Source organism: Halichoeres trimaculatus, unplaced genomic scaffold, assembly GCF_033239565.1.
Source record: "Halichoeres trimaculatus isolate MK-OKI-2021-1 unplaced genomic scaffold, fHalTri1.1 fHalTri1_scaffold_4, whole genome shotgun sequence".
Lineage (NCBI taxonomy): Eukaryota > Metazoa > Chordata > Actinopteri > Labriformes > Labridae > Halichoeres > Halichoeres trimaculatus.
The window spans coordinates 26,041,475-26,059,176 of record NW_027437182.1 but is presented as its reverse complement, the minus strand read 5'-3'; the positions used below and the strand labels follow the sequence as shown (position 1 = coordinate 26,059,176).

The following is a 17,702-nucleotide window of genomic DNA, read 5'->3' as shown; positions in this document are numbered from 1 at the left end:
CCCTGACTGCAACAGCTTCAGGCAGCATGACCACATGAAAATAGACTGCCTTCACAGTTTTTATTATGCTGCCGCTCCATTATCAGCTTATACCACAACACACATACACACTCATTACACACTAAGACACACAGGGTAAGAGCTTCTTTGATTTTATTTTTAATAGAAAAAAAGTATTCCAAATAATACAACAGGAAGTAACCAACAAAGATGGCAACAAAAATGTGATCACGTCTGTGTCTTCACGGTAGCCAAACATCCTCCTCTTGAGTTCAGCTCTGTCTGCTGCTTCAGTGCCCGAGCATGTGTGCATATGTGTGTGTGTGTGTGTGTGCGTGTGTGTGTGTGTAAGTGAACACTTGACAGAAGCAGATGTAGAGCCTTACAGAACACCTCTGCACATGACAGTCTGCTGGTGAAATGTGAGGGATACTATGACGTGTATGTTTGTGTATATGTACATGTTGAGGATAATGCTGAAATGACAGTGTGTTTTAAAATGTACATCTAAATGGTGGTGTGTGTGTGTGTGTGTGTTTCTGAAGGAGGATGAATGGAGTTGAGACACAGATGCTCTGACCTCACGCAGCATCATTCTGCCTGCTGCAGTCTTGAAGATGATGACATTGATGAAGATACATTAAGAAGGAAGCCAAGAGTAAAAACAAACTGAAGAACATCAGCAAACAACTGAATGATTGAACGCAGAGTTTAAAAAATAAAGGTCCTTGACTTCAGAAGGCAGGAGGAGTTTTAGAGTTTCTAAACCACCAGCTTGCTCTATACTCTCTCTTATTAAAATATCACAAATTTCCTCTCCACGCACACACACACGTTTCTTCCTCCATGGCTGTAGGTAGGCAGGCCAAAAAGTTCAGTGTGGATCTTAGTGATGAAGTTAACTCCTCTGCCTCCTCCGAGGGACTTCCTTTCTTCTTCACGCATGTCTTTTAATCCAACACATATCACACAGAGACTTGTGCTCTTCCTGGGCCTTGGTGTGAGGGCATTTCTCTGCCCAGTAGAAGGGGTTGATATTTCAGGGATGGAAAATGGAGGGACAGATATGGGGAGAAGAATGGAGGGATGTCCTGCTTCAGGAAATAACTCTGTGACTCTGGCTAGTCCTTTTTCCCCACATTTATGATGCTCAATGCCAGTCCATCGTCCATCTCCTCATCCGTCCATCTTTATATCGCTCTGCCACCTCCAACTGTCCAATCCAAAGCCTGGAGGGCTGGGACGCTTAAAAGAAAGGCTAAAGACTCCAATCAAAGAGTCCTTTATCCAATTCTCTCATTCATACTTTCTCTCTCTCTCTTCTGCTCTTTCGCTTTCTATTAAAATACTATCTTTGCCATATGTTCAAAATCACAAATGCTCATACCATCACACACAGTGTCCTGTCACATTAGCTCCCATTGATAAAACACTGTTTTAACACTCTCTCTTTCTCCTCTGGCACACATATAATCACTCACAAACTCACATACACACACTCACACACTCTGTGAGGCTCCCAGTGGGGGTAAAACTTGGGGGCCTCTGTGCTATGTCCCATCTTCCTCCTCCTCCTCATCTGAACAGTAGTCTTGCCCCTGCAGAGAGAGAGAAAGAGATAGAATGTCAGATAGCTGTAAAATGTTTATGTATTTAAGTTGTTTTTGTTTTTATTTTTTATTATTTTATTATTTTTTGGGAAGGGGGAGATCAGGGCATGTTATGCTTTTATTCAAAGGATAGGAAACTGGGAGAGTGATAAGAAATGCACAGGACGCTCAACCTAACTTCCAAGCCAAACCAGCTCCTTGGTTTTGTTTTTCCAATCTGATTCGTTCCAGTTAAATGTACTCAGTAATAACCTGCTTGAATTGACGATGAGATGTCTGCATGTAGCAAACCCCCCACACACCTGTTACTCCAGTCATGGCTACACAAACCCTCCTCTATTTGCTGGTTCTGGTATTGCAAACACTGGATGAGGCCGTAAAGTGCTGACAGGTGGGCAGTTATGTTGTTTTGTTTCTTCTACCGTAATGAGGAGATAGCTTAAATGCCTTTCTTTCCTCTCCAGTGCCACCAAACAGATTGTTTAACTCTCTCCTCCTCTCTTATATGAGGCCTTCACACTCAATCTGCAAAGAGGTGCAACCATAAAAGTAAAGTGCTGCCTACAGGAATTAACTGCTATCTGTTCATCTTGTGTAACTCTTCACATTAAACTCTATAATTTACATGAAAGTTCACTCCATGATACATCATTTGATGACAGGTCTCCAATAGACTCATCTGGGCTTAAGGGACATAGAATTTTATGAATTAGACCACAAAAAGATAAACTGTTCCCTAAATCAGTGAAATAAAAGATCAAAGTTTTTCTCCAGTTTGAAAAATGGACCAAAAAGGTGATTTAGAAGATGAGAAATTTGGGGTTTCAGAAGTTGAAGGGTGTTTGAAATCTAATGCTAAAGGAAACACATTGACACCTTGTACAGTTGATAGGCTTTTTAGTAAACTGCTGCAACATATTCAAAAGACACACTGTCGTAAGTCTTCACATTGGAAATTTTTAACTCTGTTTTAGCACTCTACACCAGCTCTGAAGGATTATTTCTGTCTAAATATGCTTCACAGTATTCTCCAGCTTGTTGTCTGTTCCTGAGTGTTGAGCAATGCTTAAAAACAATGAGCTTAAAGAAGAACTCCGTAGATATTGTAAGTGGGGACTGAGTGATAATAACTCATAACTGTGTGTAGTCCTTAAATCATTCTTCCTGGGCCTCTGTGTTAAGGCATTTATCCACAGCTTGGGTTAAAGTCTTGAGGTTGGACCACAGAGGAACAGACAAATGCTAACTATGGGTGAGCTATAAATTACAGAGCAGCTTTGAGCACATTTTTAAGATAACAGTTGGCTGTTTAGACAATGCCTAACTATTTCTGAACTGTGATATTATTACATTCAAGTTCTGAAAACTGAACACTCCTCTCACCACTGCTCAAAACACTTGTTTGAAGGTAGGGTTCAAACATGAGATGTAGCTGAATCTGCAATGACTCAATGTTATTTCACTTTGTAACTTTGGTTATAGTCAGAAACAACCACTGTTAGTTCAAGAGGCAGAGTAAGAGGAGTTGCTGCTCATCACAGCAGCGATGGCCTCCTCTTCCTCCCCCTCACACATATGTGGAGCTGAGAGCTGACACTGCGAGCTGATGGATGTTTTTATAAAGCCTGTCTCTTTAAATGTTAAGACCAAGCTGTTTCTTAAAATGCACACAGAGAACTTTTAATCCAGTTATTATGATTTTTTAAGAAAAACATATTCATACACATTTGTTTTACATACATACATACACACGCACACACACCTTTTCTATCTTCTCATCCAGCATCCTGAAAAATTCCTGTTGGCTCTCTGACGTGTGAATACTGAAAAAAGAGGAGGAGGAGGGAGAGAAAGGAAGTCAGAGGATGAAGAGGAGAAGGGAGGCAACAAATACATCATGAGAATTTTCCATTACACCCCCTACACAGACACACTGAGACACAGACACACAGACACACACATATACAAAGTATTCCCTGCAGTATAAATGATCTATGATCATGAAGGAATTTAAAGTATTACTTTATAAAGTATTAACCCCGTCTTTCATCAGAAGCTCATCTAACCATCAAAAATACAAATACAAAGACTCATATGAAAACACATCCGGAGATTACAAAAAATGTGGCCCTGAATAACTCAGACAGAAAATATAACTTACTTCATACACAACAATGTGAGTATACTGAAGTTTTATCTGAATGAACTCAATCAAGTTTCCTGCTACTAGAGGAGTAATTGTGACCTGCCAAGGAACTGTAGCTTTATGCTAATGCTGGTACTACACATCAAATGTGAACATTTATGTTTGGTATTGTTTATGTACCACTTTAAATAAATAAATAAATAAAAATGAATACAATTCAGGCAAGTTTTAACTGAACAGTTTTGTGTTCTGTAACTCTATACAGTCTACAGGACGTTACATACAGTTTGGTGATTTTTGTTCGTCACTTACTTTGTCTTGATGTTGGCTCCAGCAACCTCTTTCTGTGGTTTGCTCTTATACTGCACATTACTCTTCTCCTAAAATACACAAACACACACACGTCCACCATCAATGTTCATTACTAGCTGATAAAGCAGGAAGAAAAAAACAACCCATATCAGCAAACAGCCCCCTCCACTGAAACTAAACGTCACATCTGCATTATCAAATTATGTCCTCGCCCAGCTGGCAGTGATTGCACAACAACCATGAGACACTGAGCACAGAAATCATTGCTCAGGTCTGATAAAACTGTTGTTTCAGTTTTTATGACAGCCGGCCACCTCACCTCTCCTATAGTTTAAAGCTTTGTGTACAGTGCACTACTATAGTGAAATACTGTTGAAATTCTGAGTCACTCGCAATCACTCGCTCTGAGTGAGTGTGTGTGTGTGTTTGAAACAACAGTGATGAAGACAAGTGTTGGGAAACAAATACAGGTCTGACCGCATGTTGTGGCTGTGCTGGTTGGTTACCCCTCAGTAAAAATTTGGTTTAGGTCTTCCAGTAGACTCATTTATTTAAATAACACATACCATACCTCCTATTTTGCAACAACAGACATTTCAACAAGTTACGCAGTACACGCGGGCTCCTCTATGACAGAAACTATTGTTAAGACCTTGGCAGTAAAACAGGCGAGGAGTCGGTTGGTTGAACCCAAGAAATATAAACTGAACTGAGAAAAACAACCCAGTTTTTATCTTCTGGTCCAAAGCCAAAAGGAGAACACGATAGTAGCAAGAAAATCTTATTTCCTCATGTAAAATCTTACTTTCCTTTGCTATGTTTTCCTCCTTTAGAGTGTATGAGGGACATATCCTTAAAGTAAACAACTTGTTTCTTTTAGAAAGTTGCTTTCAGTACTGAAGTACTATAAATTAACAGCAGTGTGACACTGCTTTGTTTTTAATCAGGATTTATAGCTACAGTGGTTTTTGTTTAATCCTTTTTCAGGACGCCAACAAGGCTGACTTAGTGATTTAGAGAAAAGGGAGACAGGCTCTCACTTATATAACTGAGTTCTAGCTTCACCAGTTTATTTCACAGTGTCCAGAAATTCCAGTTTCCATTGAACTGAATACAAGACTAGGGATGCACCGATACCGATCCTGGTATCTGGTATCTGGTATCGGTGTATTGGTGCCCCTCAAAGCTGGATCGGTATCGGTTGAAAGGGGCCGATCCATAGTGCCGATCCAGGCAACGAGCTCTATGCCTTTTTTCACTGGTGCTCTTGGCGACTTGATTTGAAACATTACCTTTGATGCACTTTTTTTTGCTGCATTACCAGTCTACAGGGTACAAAAGTTTACATTTGAGTAGAATTTCTGTACATTCTGAAGCTTTGTTTTTACCAAAATAGTGCTAAACATTTGAATATTCTATAGTTTAAATAAATGTTTACTTCAGTTTTTCCATCCACTCTTTTTTGCTTCTTACCCAAAACATTACCAGTCTTATCCCACAGTAGGGCATGCAGGTTATTATTTAACATTAGTATCAGATCAGTATTGGTATGGACTGATACCCAAAGCCCAGGCATCAGTATCGGTATCGGAACCAGAAAAGTTGGGTCGGTGCATCCCTACATACCATACCATTACATATCACACTCAGGTTACTGCAACACTACTTAATAAATGGCTTGAATTGAGAATGTTTCGTTTGTTTTATGTTTTACTATGTTGCCTACTGTATTGGTATGGATCAGGCATTGGCACAATTAGATTTTAATAGATCGGATCGGATCAGAAAAAAAAAGTGTATCGGCCCAAATCTATACAAGACGGTGGTATTTTGGGCTTTTTTAGTTAAATGCAGATAACCTTTACAACAATGGACACTTACAGTTATCTGTTAAGCGAGTTGACCAACCGTCACCCACTGCTTTTGTGCTCGGGGGATGAAAGAGGAAGAGACATGGTGACCAGAGCAGAGTAGCACCAAAGTAGGACAAGTTACCAGACAACTGAGGCGTGGCTGTGGTGCCTTTTTTATAGAAACAGGGGTAAATACAGTACAGAGGATGGTGTCACTGATTGTGATGACAAAACGAAACAAAAGTATGTCCATTACAAGACCAACAGCCCAGCCTCTGTGAGTTACTTTAATCATTTCTACTGAGATACCAATACCACAAGTGCTTCAACAAGGCATGTGACCATGTTTAATTCAATACAAATGTGATGGATTTTTTTAAACATGCACTTCTCTGGTTATGAGGGACCCAAAGATAACTTAGCCAACTTGTTCTGCAAGTAATTCATTTTAAAAACTACTTTTTTAAAACAGACAAAGCACGTCTCTTTGAATAAGACTCAGTGTTTCCTGCGTAGCAAGGTATACAAATACAGGTTATCTGACCCCAGTTTCTGCTATTTAAGATCACAGGATTTGCAGGATGGAGTCAAACCAACCAAACAACTGACCCCCACATTCCACACACGCCAACATGTTGTCTCTACCTGCCAGTGAGGCATCTCTTTGTGTGTTTTTGATTGTGTGCAAATACACAACAAGTGTGTGTGAGAGCTGCCGGAGCTGTCAGTGGACATAAACACGAGCCTGTTCGCTTGAGCTGATAAACTGTCAGGAAAAGGTCTGAGGCTCTGTGTGGATGACAGGCTGTCAGTGGAGCTAGAATTGGTGTGTGTGTGTCTGTGTGTGTGTGTGTGTGTGTGTGCCTCACCAGGTTCTCCTGGTTGCGTGCATTCACCCGGTTTTCATCCCCTCTCATGTACTTCACCTCCTCCACTCCCTTCATCTTGTATTCATCTGTGGAGAGAGAAGTTCAGAGAGAAAGAGAAAGATGAGCGAAGGTGGGAGAGAGATACAGGAAGGAAACAAACATTTATCCATCAGGAACCTCCAACAGAACAAACACTGACCAGATTTCTTTCATCCATCTTGCATAATATGATCAGAAAGGCTAAAATGATTGGACTGTCAAATCTGTTTCACTTACTCTCAGTGTTTTGTCAACCAGACATGACGACTGCACCACTGATATAATTCATAACTTGTCAAAGGTAATCCGATTACTTCAATCTGATACAGCGTTTTACAAAGTGGACATGGCAGCTGAGGTTTAAGTGCAAGAAAACTGCTCACCTCCTTTCCATTATAGCAACAACCGCTCATTCAAAAGAAGAAAATACAAAAACAGACATTTAGAGGGAATGTGAATGTGTATTCTAAGTGGAGGAAAAGACTGGAGTGAGGAAAAATGGGACGATTAAGAAGGAGGAAGCTTGAGGGGATTAAAGATCAGTTAAACAGCTTCTGGGCTGCATGGAAAGATTAGACAGTTAAGACTTTTTAAACTCAGAGGCAAGAAAACTTAACGCTTCCGCAAAACTGCAACACCTCCAGCATGCATCCTTAATCTCTGCTACATGTGTAAATTGGGCCCAAAGTGTTAAATTCTGCATGTCTGACTGAGACTTAAGTTACTCATTTTGCACCGAACTATTCAGTGTTAGAATCTCACACAGTTTAAATAGAAGCAAACAGTTACAGAGTTATGGAGGCAGTGCAGGGTTTAGGAGTGAGTGCTTTACACCCCCTGAGTTTCAGCATCAGTGTTCTGCCTGACTGCTACAAAAAATCAGAAAGACTTTTAACTTGGAAAGAGCCTCTGTATGATTTACTGTACAGTTAAACAAGAGGTTGGAGTTATCTTTTTTACAGACTACCAGAAGCCAAAGACAAGAGCAACAAATGGATGAATACAAACTAGGAAACAACTTAAATCTAGGCACCGAAATGTGGATTTGTGGTTGCTAGTTTGAGTCAGGTATGCTGGAGAAAATTAAACCAAAGGTTATATTGTACGAACAAGTGATCATTGTAATACCCAGGATATTTCATTTGTATTCCATTCAACTGTAAAGCCTTTGTCAACATTTTTTCAAAACCATCTTCAAACTGAAAAGGATATTTCACTCTTCTTTGTAGAAGAATATTTTACAAAGCAAGCAAAAAGTGAGCCCGTCAACTTTCAAAAACTTTTACAGAAAATGTTAAATTGGTGTCCTTGTCACTCGGTTTCGGCCAAGAAATCCCTGCATGATCTACGACCAAGCATCAAGGTCAAAAATCTTATACCGTAACTCCACTTCAAGAGACAGTGTTTTAACAAATCCATTTTCAAAGGCATCACAGTCTCTTCAGGGCATCAACCAACAATAACATGTGACATGTCATATCATTAGAGATGTGCACAGACTCATTAAAAAACACTTTTTTAACTTTTGAGCTGAACATTCAATGTGAAAATTCATTTTTACTAAGGTTTTGTCTTCCATCAGTAGACTTTTTGATTGTTTTCTGGGCTTAATTATGTGTCCATCCCTGCAAGAAAGGCAGAAAAAGGAAAAAAAAAACTGTGAGAAATGTCACTTGGAAATTAAATGTGTCTGAGGTGTCATCTCCTTATTATTTTTTTTTCTCAGCGCAACATCTCAAACCCCAAATCTCCACACTTAAAACTAATGAACAGTAAGTCTGTTTGTCATAAATGTTAAAAATAATTGTAAGCATCTTTCTAGTTACCAGTTACTTCCCTATTTTATAGCATTTTGAAAGCTCCTTCTCACTCACTTCTTCTCTGATACAACATTAAGGCCCCGTTTACACGACAACGTTTCATCTGGCAACGCAGTGAAAAAAAATCTGCATTTACACGGAAACGCCGCTGTAGTAAGCATGCCAGGCCTGCAGGTGGTGCTATAACTATCTTGGCCGAAAGCAGCTTCGGGGAGATCTCCACTGAAGTAGAGTTGAGCTGATCATCTGGTGTATTGGGGAATACTAATTGCAAAAGTGGAGTAACAGTTGCAAATTTTGTACAAAGACAGTCAGTGGATAGAGCAGATTGAGCAGCACAAGTACAACACGGTAGTTAGCGACGATGGTAACAACGGTACTGTTGTCCTGTTGTATGCGCTCGCGCGAGGCGGACTGTGATGTCATCGTTTCCACTGAAAAACGCAGGCTTACTGTTGACACCGCAACGGTGTCGGCAGCGTTTCAGAAAAATCCCACTCTGGAGGCCGTTTTCAAACGTTTGCGTTTGAGGGGGGCTGAAAGGCCGTTTCTGTGTAAACGCGAGGCTACAACGCAACAAAACTTTTGCGTTGTCGTGTAAATGGCCCTAAATCAACCTATTGGTGTGGACTTCCAAATGGCATGATATAGTACAAACTGAAAATATTTTGCAGTAGCTGTTCAAACAAATCACAGACTTAAAAAGATAGAAATCAACATAGTCTACAGGGGATTAAGGACACATCCTTGTTGTTTCTGAACAAACTGCATTAAGCACATACTGAACCTGAAAGAACCAAAACAGGAAGAACAACCCCCTGAGGTGCTTTTGCCACATAATAATAACCACAATAATTGTGACTGCCCTGTAACTGATACTCAGTCTAAAAACTCTCCATGCAGCACCTTTACGTAAGAACAAACCCCACCTAACCTTGAGCAGAACAATACAAGAACGGCGGGTTTCTGCTGACTACCTGGATGTTAGACATTTACCTGATAAAGCAGCTGAGGCACTGATACACACGCTGGCACTAACTCCCACCTCTTTACTTATCTGCTGCACTCTTTGTATTTTGCCCTCACTCTATCAGCCGTGTGTTTGTTTATCCATGAGTCTGTCTGTGCCACTATACCCAGCTGAAGGCCCCCCTCCTTCCTCTACTCTGTTTCTCACAGTCCACCTGGACTCTGTGTGTGTGTGTGTGCTTGAGCATGTGTTTCGCCACTGCCTGTGTGCAATCACCTGTGTTTCTCCCTCTCACATGTGCGCCTCTCTGTTGTAAAGCCAAACATGGACTGTGCCGCTCTGCTGATGGGAAAGCATGTCAAAGAGGGAAAGTCGGCTCATTTAAGGGGAAGAGGAGAAACAAATGCTGACTACTTTTCTGCTGTTCTGTTTGTCTCAGGAATGTAAACGTGTCGGTGCAAAGCAGCTTCTGTCTGAACACGCCGACACACACAAACGGTTTTATAACACTACGCAGGCCTTCCAAACTGAGCTGCTGTAAACATGCAGCACATACAGTTATTGTAGCAGGAAACAGAATTAAGAGCCCGCATATTCCAGGGTAATCCACATAAATTTCAAGCTATATAACCTGCACATTAAGGTGGATACAGATGATTAGGAAGGTGTAAAATAAGCTGTGGCCGTGGGCTCCGTGAACAAATCTAAATGGGTGTTTTGAAGCAGCAATTGCGGAGAAAATGTCATCTTGTAATTTGGATAAGCGTCAACTGGATGTTCTGCTCCTGTTACAGGATCGTCTCTGGGCTTAATGTGGCGGGTAAACATAGATCAAAGTGACCGAGCTTACACACATTGGGAGTCTTCACATCACATTACATCACAAGCTTTCCTTTACTTTAAACAGGGGCAAAAAGTGGTCACGCTGTGAGGAGGGTGTGTTCATGTGTGTGCGTGTGCTTATGTGTGAATGTCTGTGTGGTGTGCACTGTCACAAGAAATGACATGAGTGTTTCTTCATGCCATCGTCAGGCTGGCTTTCTGGGGAGAGAAAGAGAGAAACAGAGAGAAGGAGAGAAACAGAGAGCAATTATAGGCAAGGACTATTTTGAGAAGCTATGATTTTGTGATGTGGACATCTTTCCCATCCCTGATTAGAGACCCACGCTCTGCGCTGACCTTAAGGTACCAAAAATCAGTGCATGTGCATGACACTGCGTGTGTTTGTGTGTGTATTCATGTGCACACTATGTTTCTGTTCGGCTTGGTCAATGAATCAGCAAGTTTGTCATTTTTGCAAGTGTGTGCCATTCTTATGGGTGTGACTCATTTCAACAACCATCCTCGGGTGTGTGTGCGCGTGTGCCCGTGTGTGTTTCTGTATATCTGTGTGCTCCAGTCTCGTCAGCCTGCCTGTCCTGTGGCTATGTCACTCTGTCCTTCCTGCTGAGTGTTCTCCCTCATGGCCACACTGGCTCCAGGCCATCATCCCCAGCCTGGCCATGACATTTACACCTGAACACACATCACACACACACACACACACACATACACACACAAATCAAATGGAGCACCAGCTGAGAAGCGAGTACAGAAAAACTGTGCATAACATTAAGAACTGACACTTTTAGCTGGCAGTGGTGAGATGATGAAAAGCTGGAACAGGTTGATGCTTTTGAAAAATCAGATCTGTTACCGTTTTGCTAGAAGCAAAATGAGGACACTCAACAAAGAATGCAGCCATTAGAGCGCCTCAATAAACCATTCAACACTTCAGGCAATGATAAAATAATACTAAAATAAGTCACTTATCAGAATTCCTTTCTTGACCTATGTTACAGCCCATAAATATGTCACACCACATATTTACCTCACACTGAAATCATCGTATATCTGACCCCTTTGAGCAAATTGCAGTACTGTTCAAATAGTACTGAGTTTTGCTATCGGTTTGATGCGGATAACGGTGTGATAGCTTCCTCAGTTGAGCAGGCACATGTTAGTCAGAGCCTCTGACGAATTAACACCAAAGTTCATTAGGGTCTCATGATGACATTTTAAATGGTGTGAGCAGTAAGAGCGGGACAGAAATGAGTTAAATATCAAGTTAAAATCTAACACCAAAGACTGAGGCCCTCTGGGGCTGTGTGTTTAAATATAAGTTCTGTCCACAGATGATGTGAAGATTAACGTCTGTGCTGCTGTGATGGCAATTCCAAGATGTTGCACTTGCTTTATCAGAGGAGTCAGAGAAATTCGATGCAGGAGTCCAAGGCCATGTCCACACGTAGCCGGGTATTTAGGAAAAGGCATATATTTTTTATACGTTTACGCCTGTCGTCCACACGAAACCGCAGTTTTATGTCACCGAAAACAATGTTTTCTGAAAACTTTGGCCAAAGTGAAGATTTTGGAAAACTCTGGTTTCATGGTTTCGTGTAGACGCTGGTAAACAGAGTTTTCGGTTCTTAAATGTCACAGCTGAATGGCGGGGGCTCATTCTGGTTGGCTGACATGGGTTTTACGTCTGGAAAATACTGCCCATTATGGGTTTTGCATGCCCCGAGCAGCACTCATCGGCGGATTTACCTGCTGCGTGTGGACGAAAGTATATTTAAAAAAGAACGAGGGGGGGAATACATTTTTGAAAATACTCGGCTACGTGTGGACATGGCCCAAGTATCTCACAACTGGAGCACAAAAAGACTGAGGCCATGTCCACACGTAGCCGTGTATTTTCAAAAACAAGTATCCCCCCCGTTGGTTTATAAAATACTTTCGTCCACACGCAGTGGGTAACACTGCCGGTGAGTGCGGCTCCAAGCACGCCAAACCCATAATGGGCGGTGTTTTCCTGACGTAAAACCCATGCCAGCCAATCAGAATGAGCCCCCGCCATTCAGCTGTGACATTTAAGTACCGAAAACTGTTTACCAGCGTCCACACAAAACCACGAAACCGGAGTTTTCCAAAATCTTCACTTTGGCCAGAGTTTTAAAAAAAAACCATCGTTTTTAGTGATGTAAATCTGCAGTTTCGTGTGGACGACAGGCGTAAACGTATAAAAATATTTGCAATTTCCCAAATACCTGGCTACGTGTAGACATGGCCTGAGGGTGGCATGAGAATTTTTTTTTTTTACTAAAAGGTCAAATGGTATTAGTTTTTCAGGGCTGATAAGTAGTTCATGAGACTCATAACCAACATGTGTTAAACAATAAAATTTAAAATCATTCTGTCAAAATCTACACATAAGAATATCAAAATTTCCAACAAAAGACTTCAAATAAATTGTGTCAGTAAATGTTATAGACTCAGTGAGTCAGAGTAGACCCAGAATGACAGACACACTGGCAGCTCAGCCAAAGTAGCAGACATTTTAATTTCAGACACCATAGGTCTAGTAAAATGCTGACACAGAGAACTGACCAGAAGCTGAATTTCAGTCCAAATACTTGTCCAAGGCCAACAATCGGTCAACCTCTCATTCTTATGATGAATGAGAAAAAGTTCCTGAGGAGTACGGCAGTATGTTAAAGAAAAATTGCTCTAATACCATTTGCTTCATCTGCCCTGAAAGCATGGGGAGTGAACCAGCAGGTTTTCAGTTTATGAACGAGAGAGGCTTTTTTCGCTCAACAAACTTAACTGAGATTTTGTTGTTCACTTTGAGATGTTGAGAATAAAATGTCTTTTCAAGGATGTCAGACACCTCTCTTTCATCTCTATGTGAGACAGTATTCTCAAGGACTTTTCAGGCAGATAAAGAAAGCTCAGTTCCTTCATTCATTCAGCTGTTCTGTCTGGCACTATTAAACCATTGTTGAGTTATCTGGTTTTCTTCCTGGGAGTAAAAAACGTATGATACAACCTTGACATGAATTGTAAGAAGATAATAATTCTCTTCCCCAAAAATTTCAGACAGCAGTTTTTGGTTAAGGACAAGACTTAGAACCACTCAGCTACTCCAGCAAAAAAATCAGAACAAATCCTTGAACAAACAGTAAAATCTGCACGCCACCATGTTGTGTATACATGTAAGTATGCAATAATATACACACACAGTACCACAAAGTCCTAATCTCCACTCCAATCTGCTCTGACTGTGATGATTGTAGACATCAATAGCATGATGTTGTGGAAAGTGTTGCTATTTTCCCTCGTCGTCCTTCAGTGTTTGTGTAATGGAGCTCAGACTTTTCCGGTTATTGTGAGAGAGGGACTGAGGGAGACGGGCGGGATGGGGGGGCACAAGGGGGTTGTTAGTGGCTGGAGTCTGATGAAGCGGGCGCTAAGGCAAGACTATCTGGGGCACACATACAAACACACACAGACAGATTGACTGGCAGAATTTCCTGTAAGAAGTGGATCAGTGTCTAACTACATACGCTGATCTGTGACTCACAGACATACATGAACACACACACACGAACATACACACACACACACACTCAGTCGACTGGGGGCTTACTTGTGTAATCTTTTCCGCCTGCATCATGAGAAGTACACCGGATGCAGAGAGTTAGTTTGACCCAAGTCTGAAAAGGTGGCGAGTTCAGTGGTAAAGAATGACTACACAGCGTGTGATAATGTTGGTAAGAAAAGAAAGACGTAAATGTAAAAAAGGAAAGAGGGATGAGGAAGGATAAAGATGAAGAAGGCATGAGGATGTTAATATCTCTAATCCACTCTATCAAGGTCACTTTGGACTTCTCTCTCCACATACACGCTCTAGCGTACATTCTCAAACTGTAGTCTGGACTAGTCTTTGCCACTTTGGATTCCCCTTTAACACACTGATAGCCAGAGCAAGGGATAGGATGGGAGGAAAAGGGAGGAGAAGAGAGAAGGAGAGCAAGAGAAGAGAGGGTAAAAGGACAAAAGGTTGTGACCTAATGTTGTGCCAGAGAGGAAAGAGCTGGGGAGGAGAAACACTGGGAGATGAAAGCAGGAAGAGAGGGAGGAGGAAAGAGGAGGAGGAGGAGGAGGGAAGGAGGGGGCACTGAGACCCAAAATAGAGAGACGGAGAGAAAGAGGAAGGGGAGAACGAGGCCTTGAGAAGGGGAAGGGAAGAGGCAGAAAAGTGGAGGAGGGAGTGAGAAAGAGAGAGGAAGGAGCAGCAGTGTCAAAACACATCATATTCCTGTCCTCTCTCTCGAGGAAGAAGCGCCACTCCTCTCCCTCTCATCTCCTGGCCTGCTCTGTCGCTCCCTAAAAAGACAAGAAAAGGGGAGAGCAGACAGAGACATCCAGGAAATGGGAGGAGGTTGGACGAGATGAACGTGTCGCAGAGAGAACAGCCAAGTCGAGAAAGTGCAGCGAGTCAGGGAGAGGGTGAGGAAGACTGAGTTATTGGGAGAGTGGGGTGACAGAGAGGAAGAGAGACCCCCTGTGGATCATCATCTGCCACCTCCACCCGCCTGCACGCACTCAGAGCAGAGTGTTGCTCCTAATTCTTAATCGCTGTTAATCCCTCCACCACTCCATCATCTCGCTCTTCCTCTGGCCTTTATTTCCATCCTGCATTGCACAACACCAGATGAGAAATGAATAAAGCTAGAGCTGCAGTCAACTGTACTTCACTGATTACGTGCATGAGCATTTCTTTAATGGACTGATTCTATGAAACAGACACTTTGAGGAACAAACAGTGCGTGCTGGGGATTGAACTACCAACTACTTCTCAATGACAGAAGTGGCATTTTCAATTCAACATTTCATATTCACAGAAAAAAAAATTAAACTTCAAATTGTGGAAATTATGTGAAACAGGGAGTAGAGGTGAATCAATAGAGTAAAGACCCGGACTCTGACCCCTTGAGAAGCAGACTCGTAAACTTTTGAGATGATATAGGTGCTTGATCCTGGTATTTATTTATAAGCTATTTTTATTCCAACAATTTTTTTCTGGTGACTGTTTTAAGCTGCACTTGTCCACTGTTTGTTAACCAGTGACTGCCTGGTTATTTTTGTGTTGTACTCAGGCTTTTAAATTCCCATGAAAGGAAGTTCTTTGAATCTGGAAGACTGAGGAACCAGACACTGTAGCTTTTAGAGAGATTAATCAATTATTACAATCATTGTTGATTAAATGTCTCTCCCTGTGACCCAGTGAATAATCCAGTGCAGTCTCGTCTCTCTGGCTCCTGACTCTTAAAAATGGAGTTTCGTCTACTTGTGCCTGATCTTTTCATACCAGATTTGCAAACAGTCTAAGATTTTTGTTTTCCCTTTGCTGAGTTTAAACCTGACCTGGTGCATTTAATCCCCTCTCTGTGCTCATATTCCTTATGGGTGCACCAATCACAATTTTCTTTTTTAACTGACAGCATATGCCTTCAATGTTCCAATCTTATTTTATTGAAAATCATTGAAAAATACCTGTGAAACAATAAAATTATTGTTATTATGTTTTAACTTAAACAACCAATAAGAGGTCCCGAGATTTAGGTCTCAGAGCAAAAAGCAACAAAGGCTGGCTGTCAGACCCTTATATAAGATCAGTTTCATATGTAAGGTTGGCCAATCACCGATCACTGATACACCAAAATTAAGGAAAACGGTGCATGTCTACAGAATATACTTCTGTATAGAGCCATGCAGTCCTATTAACGCTGTTTTTGTCCAAAACAATGATTAAAAAAAACAAGAAAAACGGTCAATAAATGTTTGGCAGTTAAATTTCTAAGGGTTTTGAAACCATCGGGGTAGTGGTTGACTGATAAGCCGTTGTTAATCAATAAACTGATTTATCAGGGTTCTTTAACAAAAATCTGTCACCTGTTGACTGATAAACTATCATATTAATCATATTATATCAGTCTTTAAAGCTACAGCTGTAGTGAACTGCAGATGTTTTAAATGTAATACACTTTGATTGAACTTGACATCTATAGAGGTTTGGGACCAATGAGTGATCAATTCTGTAAAAGATAAACTGTCCATGTACAAGTCAAGCTTCAAAAGCAAAAAATCTCATTTTTCCCAAGATGCTGCTAAAAAGTGTATTTTATCAAACCCTCTCTAATCCACTTTCTTTCAGACTGTTCTGCTCTATTCCACTGGAGACACAGCTTGGCTCTCAGAAATTGCAATCTCTTCACCCAGCCGTAAGGTTTATCATCTTGTCAAACTTTCAAAAATTTCCATCTTAGCCACACAAATGACTTTTTTTCTATTTAGCTGGTGCAACACATTGTTTGATGATGAAACTGAACTCCAAGTGTGAAGTTAGCTGACAGGCTCATTAACAACACCTGGACAATCTCATATCACCATCTTGTGTCTCACTTTCTTTTCTGCTTTCTCTCTTAACTTTCGCTTTCTCTCACTTATCTCTTAGTTTAAAAAACTAGTTGCAGGGTATTAGGAACATCAAGGGTTCCCAACGCTTGAGTAAGTGCAGTGTGAGCACTGCACTCTCACTAACTTCCCCTCTCTTTCATGAACTGTCAACACGTGTGACTCCAATAAAACTGCGGTGTTGACAGTTATGGAGCAAAATGGAGAACTTCACACTCTGTCAAAGGACAATGAACCGTAATGAAGTGGATATATTGTGGAGGCAGCAGTTAACCGGGTGAAACGGAGCTGTGATGCTTTTATTGGCATCTGTGCATGTGTAATGTGTGTGTGAGATTGTGCACACTGACCGCTGAACAGGTCTCCATTGCTGTAGGCCTTGCCGCGTCCCTCCTCATCGTTGGGCACGGCCGACACCTGCTTGGCCGAGGTGCAGCCCATGGCCTCACACTCTGAAAGCTCTCCTCATCGCACTCTCACCTGAACAAGACAGAGACAAACATCATTAAACAATCAATATTGTTTTAACAGAGTACTTTAGATGTCCCTAAATAACCTCCTCTCCTTCACCGCTCCAAACAATCCGGGTCAATCGATGTAAAATGCTCAACAATGCTTCCTCCTCCATTACAACTCCAAGATCTGAAATCTATTGAATGCTGCATTTGCAAACAGAGCCACACATGGAAAACAAAGATTTATCCATGCTAAGGACTGATTTATTTTCCCCGTGAGGCAGAAAACCTTTACTACATGTTTTCTTATACCTGGTGTTATGTGC

The 17,702-nt window shown here is 41.4% G+C and overlaps 1 protein-coding gene across 1 annotated transcript in view; it reads right to left on the bottom strand.

Annotated features, from left to right (window-relative positions):
• Positions 1-446: 446 nt before the first annotated feature.
• Positions 447-17,702, bottom strand: part of LOC141789614 (uncharacterized protein C1orf21 homolog) — a 37,224-nt gene continuing 19,968 nt past the window's right edge. Inside the window, exons 2-6 of the mRNA XM_074669113.1 lie at positions 17,272-17,401; positions 6,791-6,876; positions 4,069-4,136; positions 3,373-3,433; positions 447-1,598 (exon numbers count right to left, since the gene is read on the bottom strand). Of these exons, the coding sequence (XP_074525214.1) occupies positions 1,551-1,598; positions 3,373-3,433; positions 4,069-4,136; positions 6,791-6,876; positions 17,272-17,362 (354 nt within the window). The 5' untranslated portion in view covers positions 17,363-17,401 and the 3' untranslated portion in view covers positions 447-1,550. The remainder of the gene's footprint in view (positions 1,599-3,372; positions 3,434-4,068; positions 4,137-6,790; positions 6,877-17,271; positions 17,402-17,702) is intronic.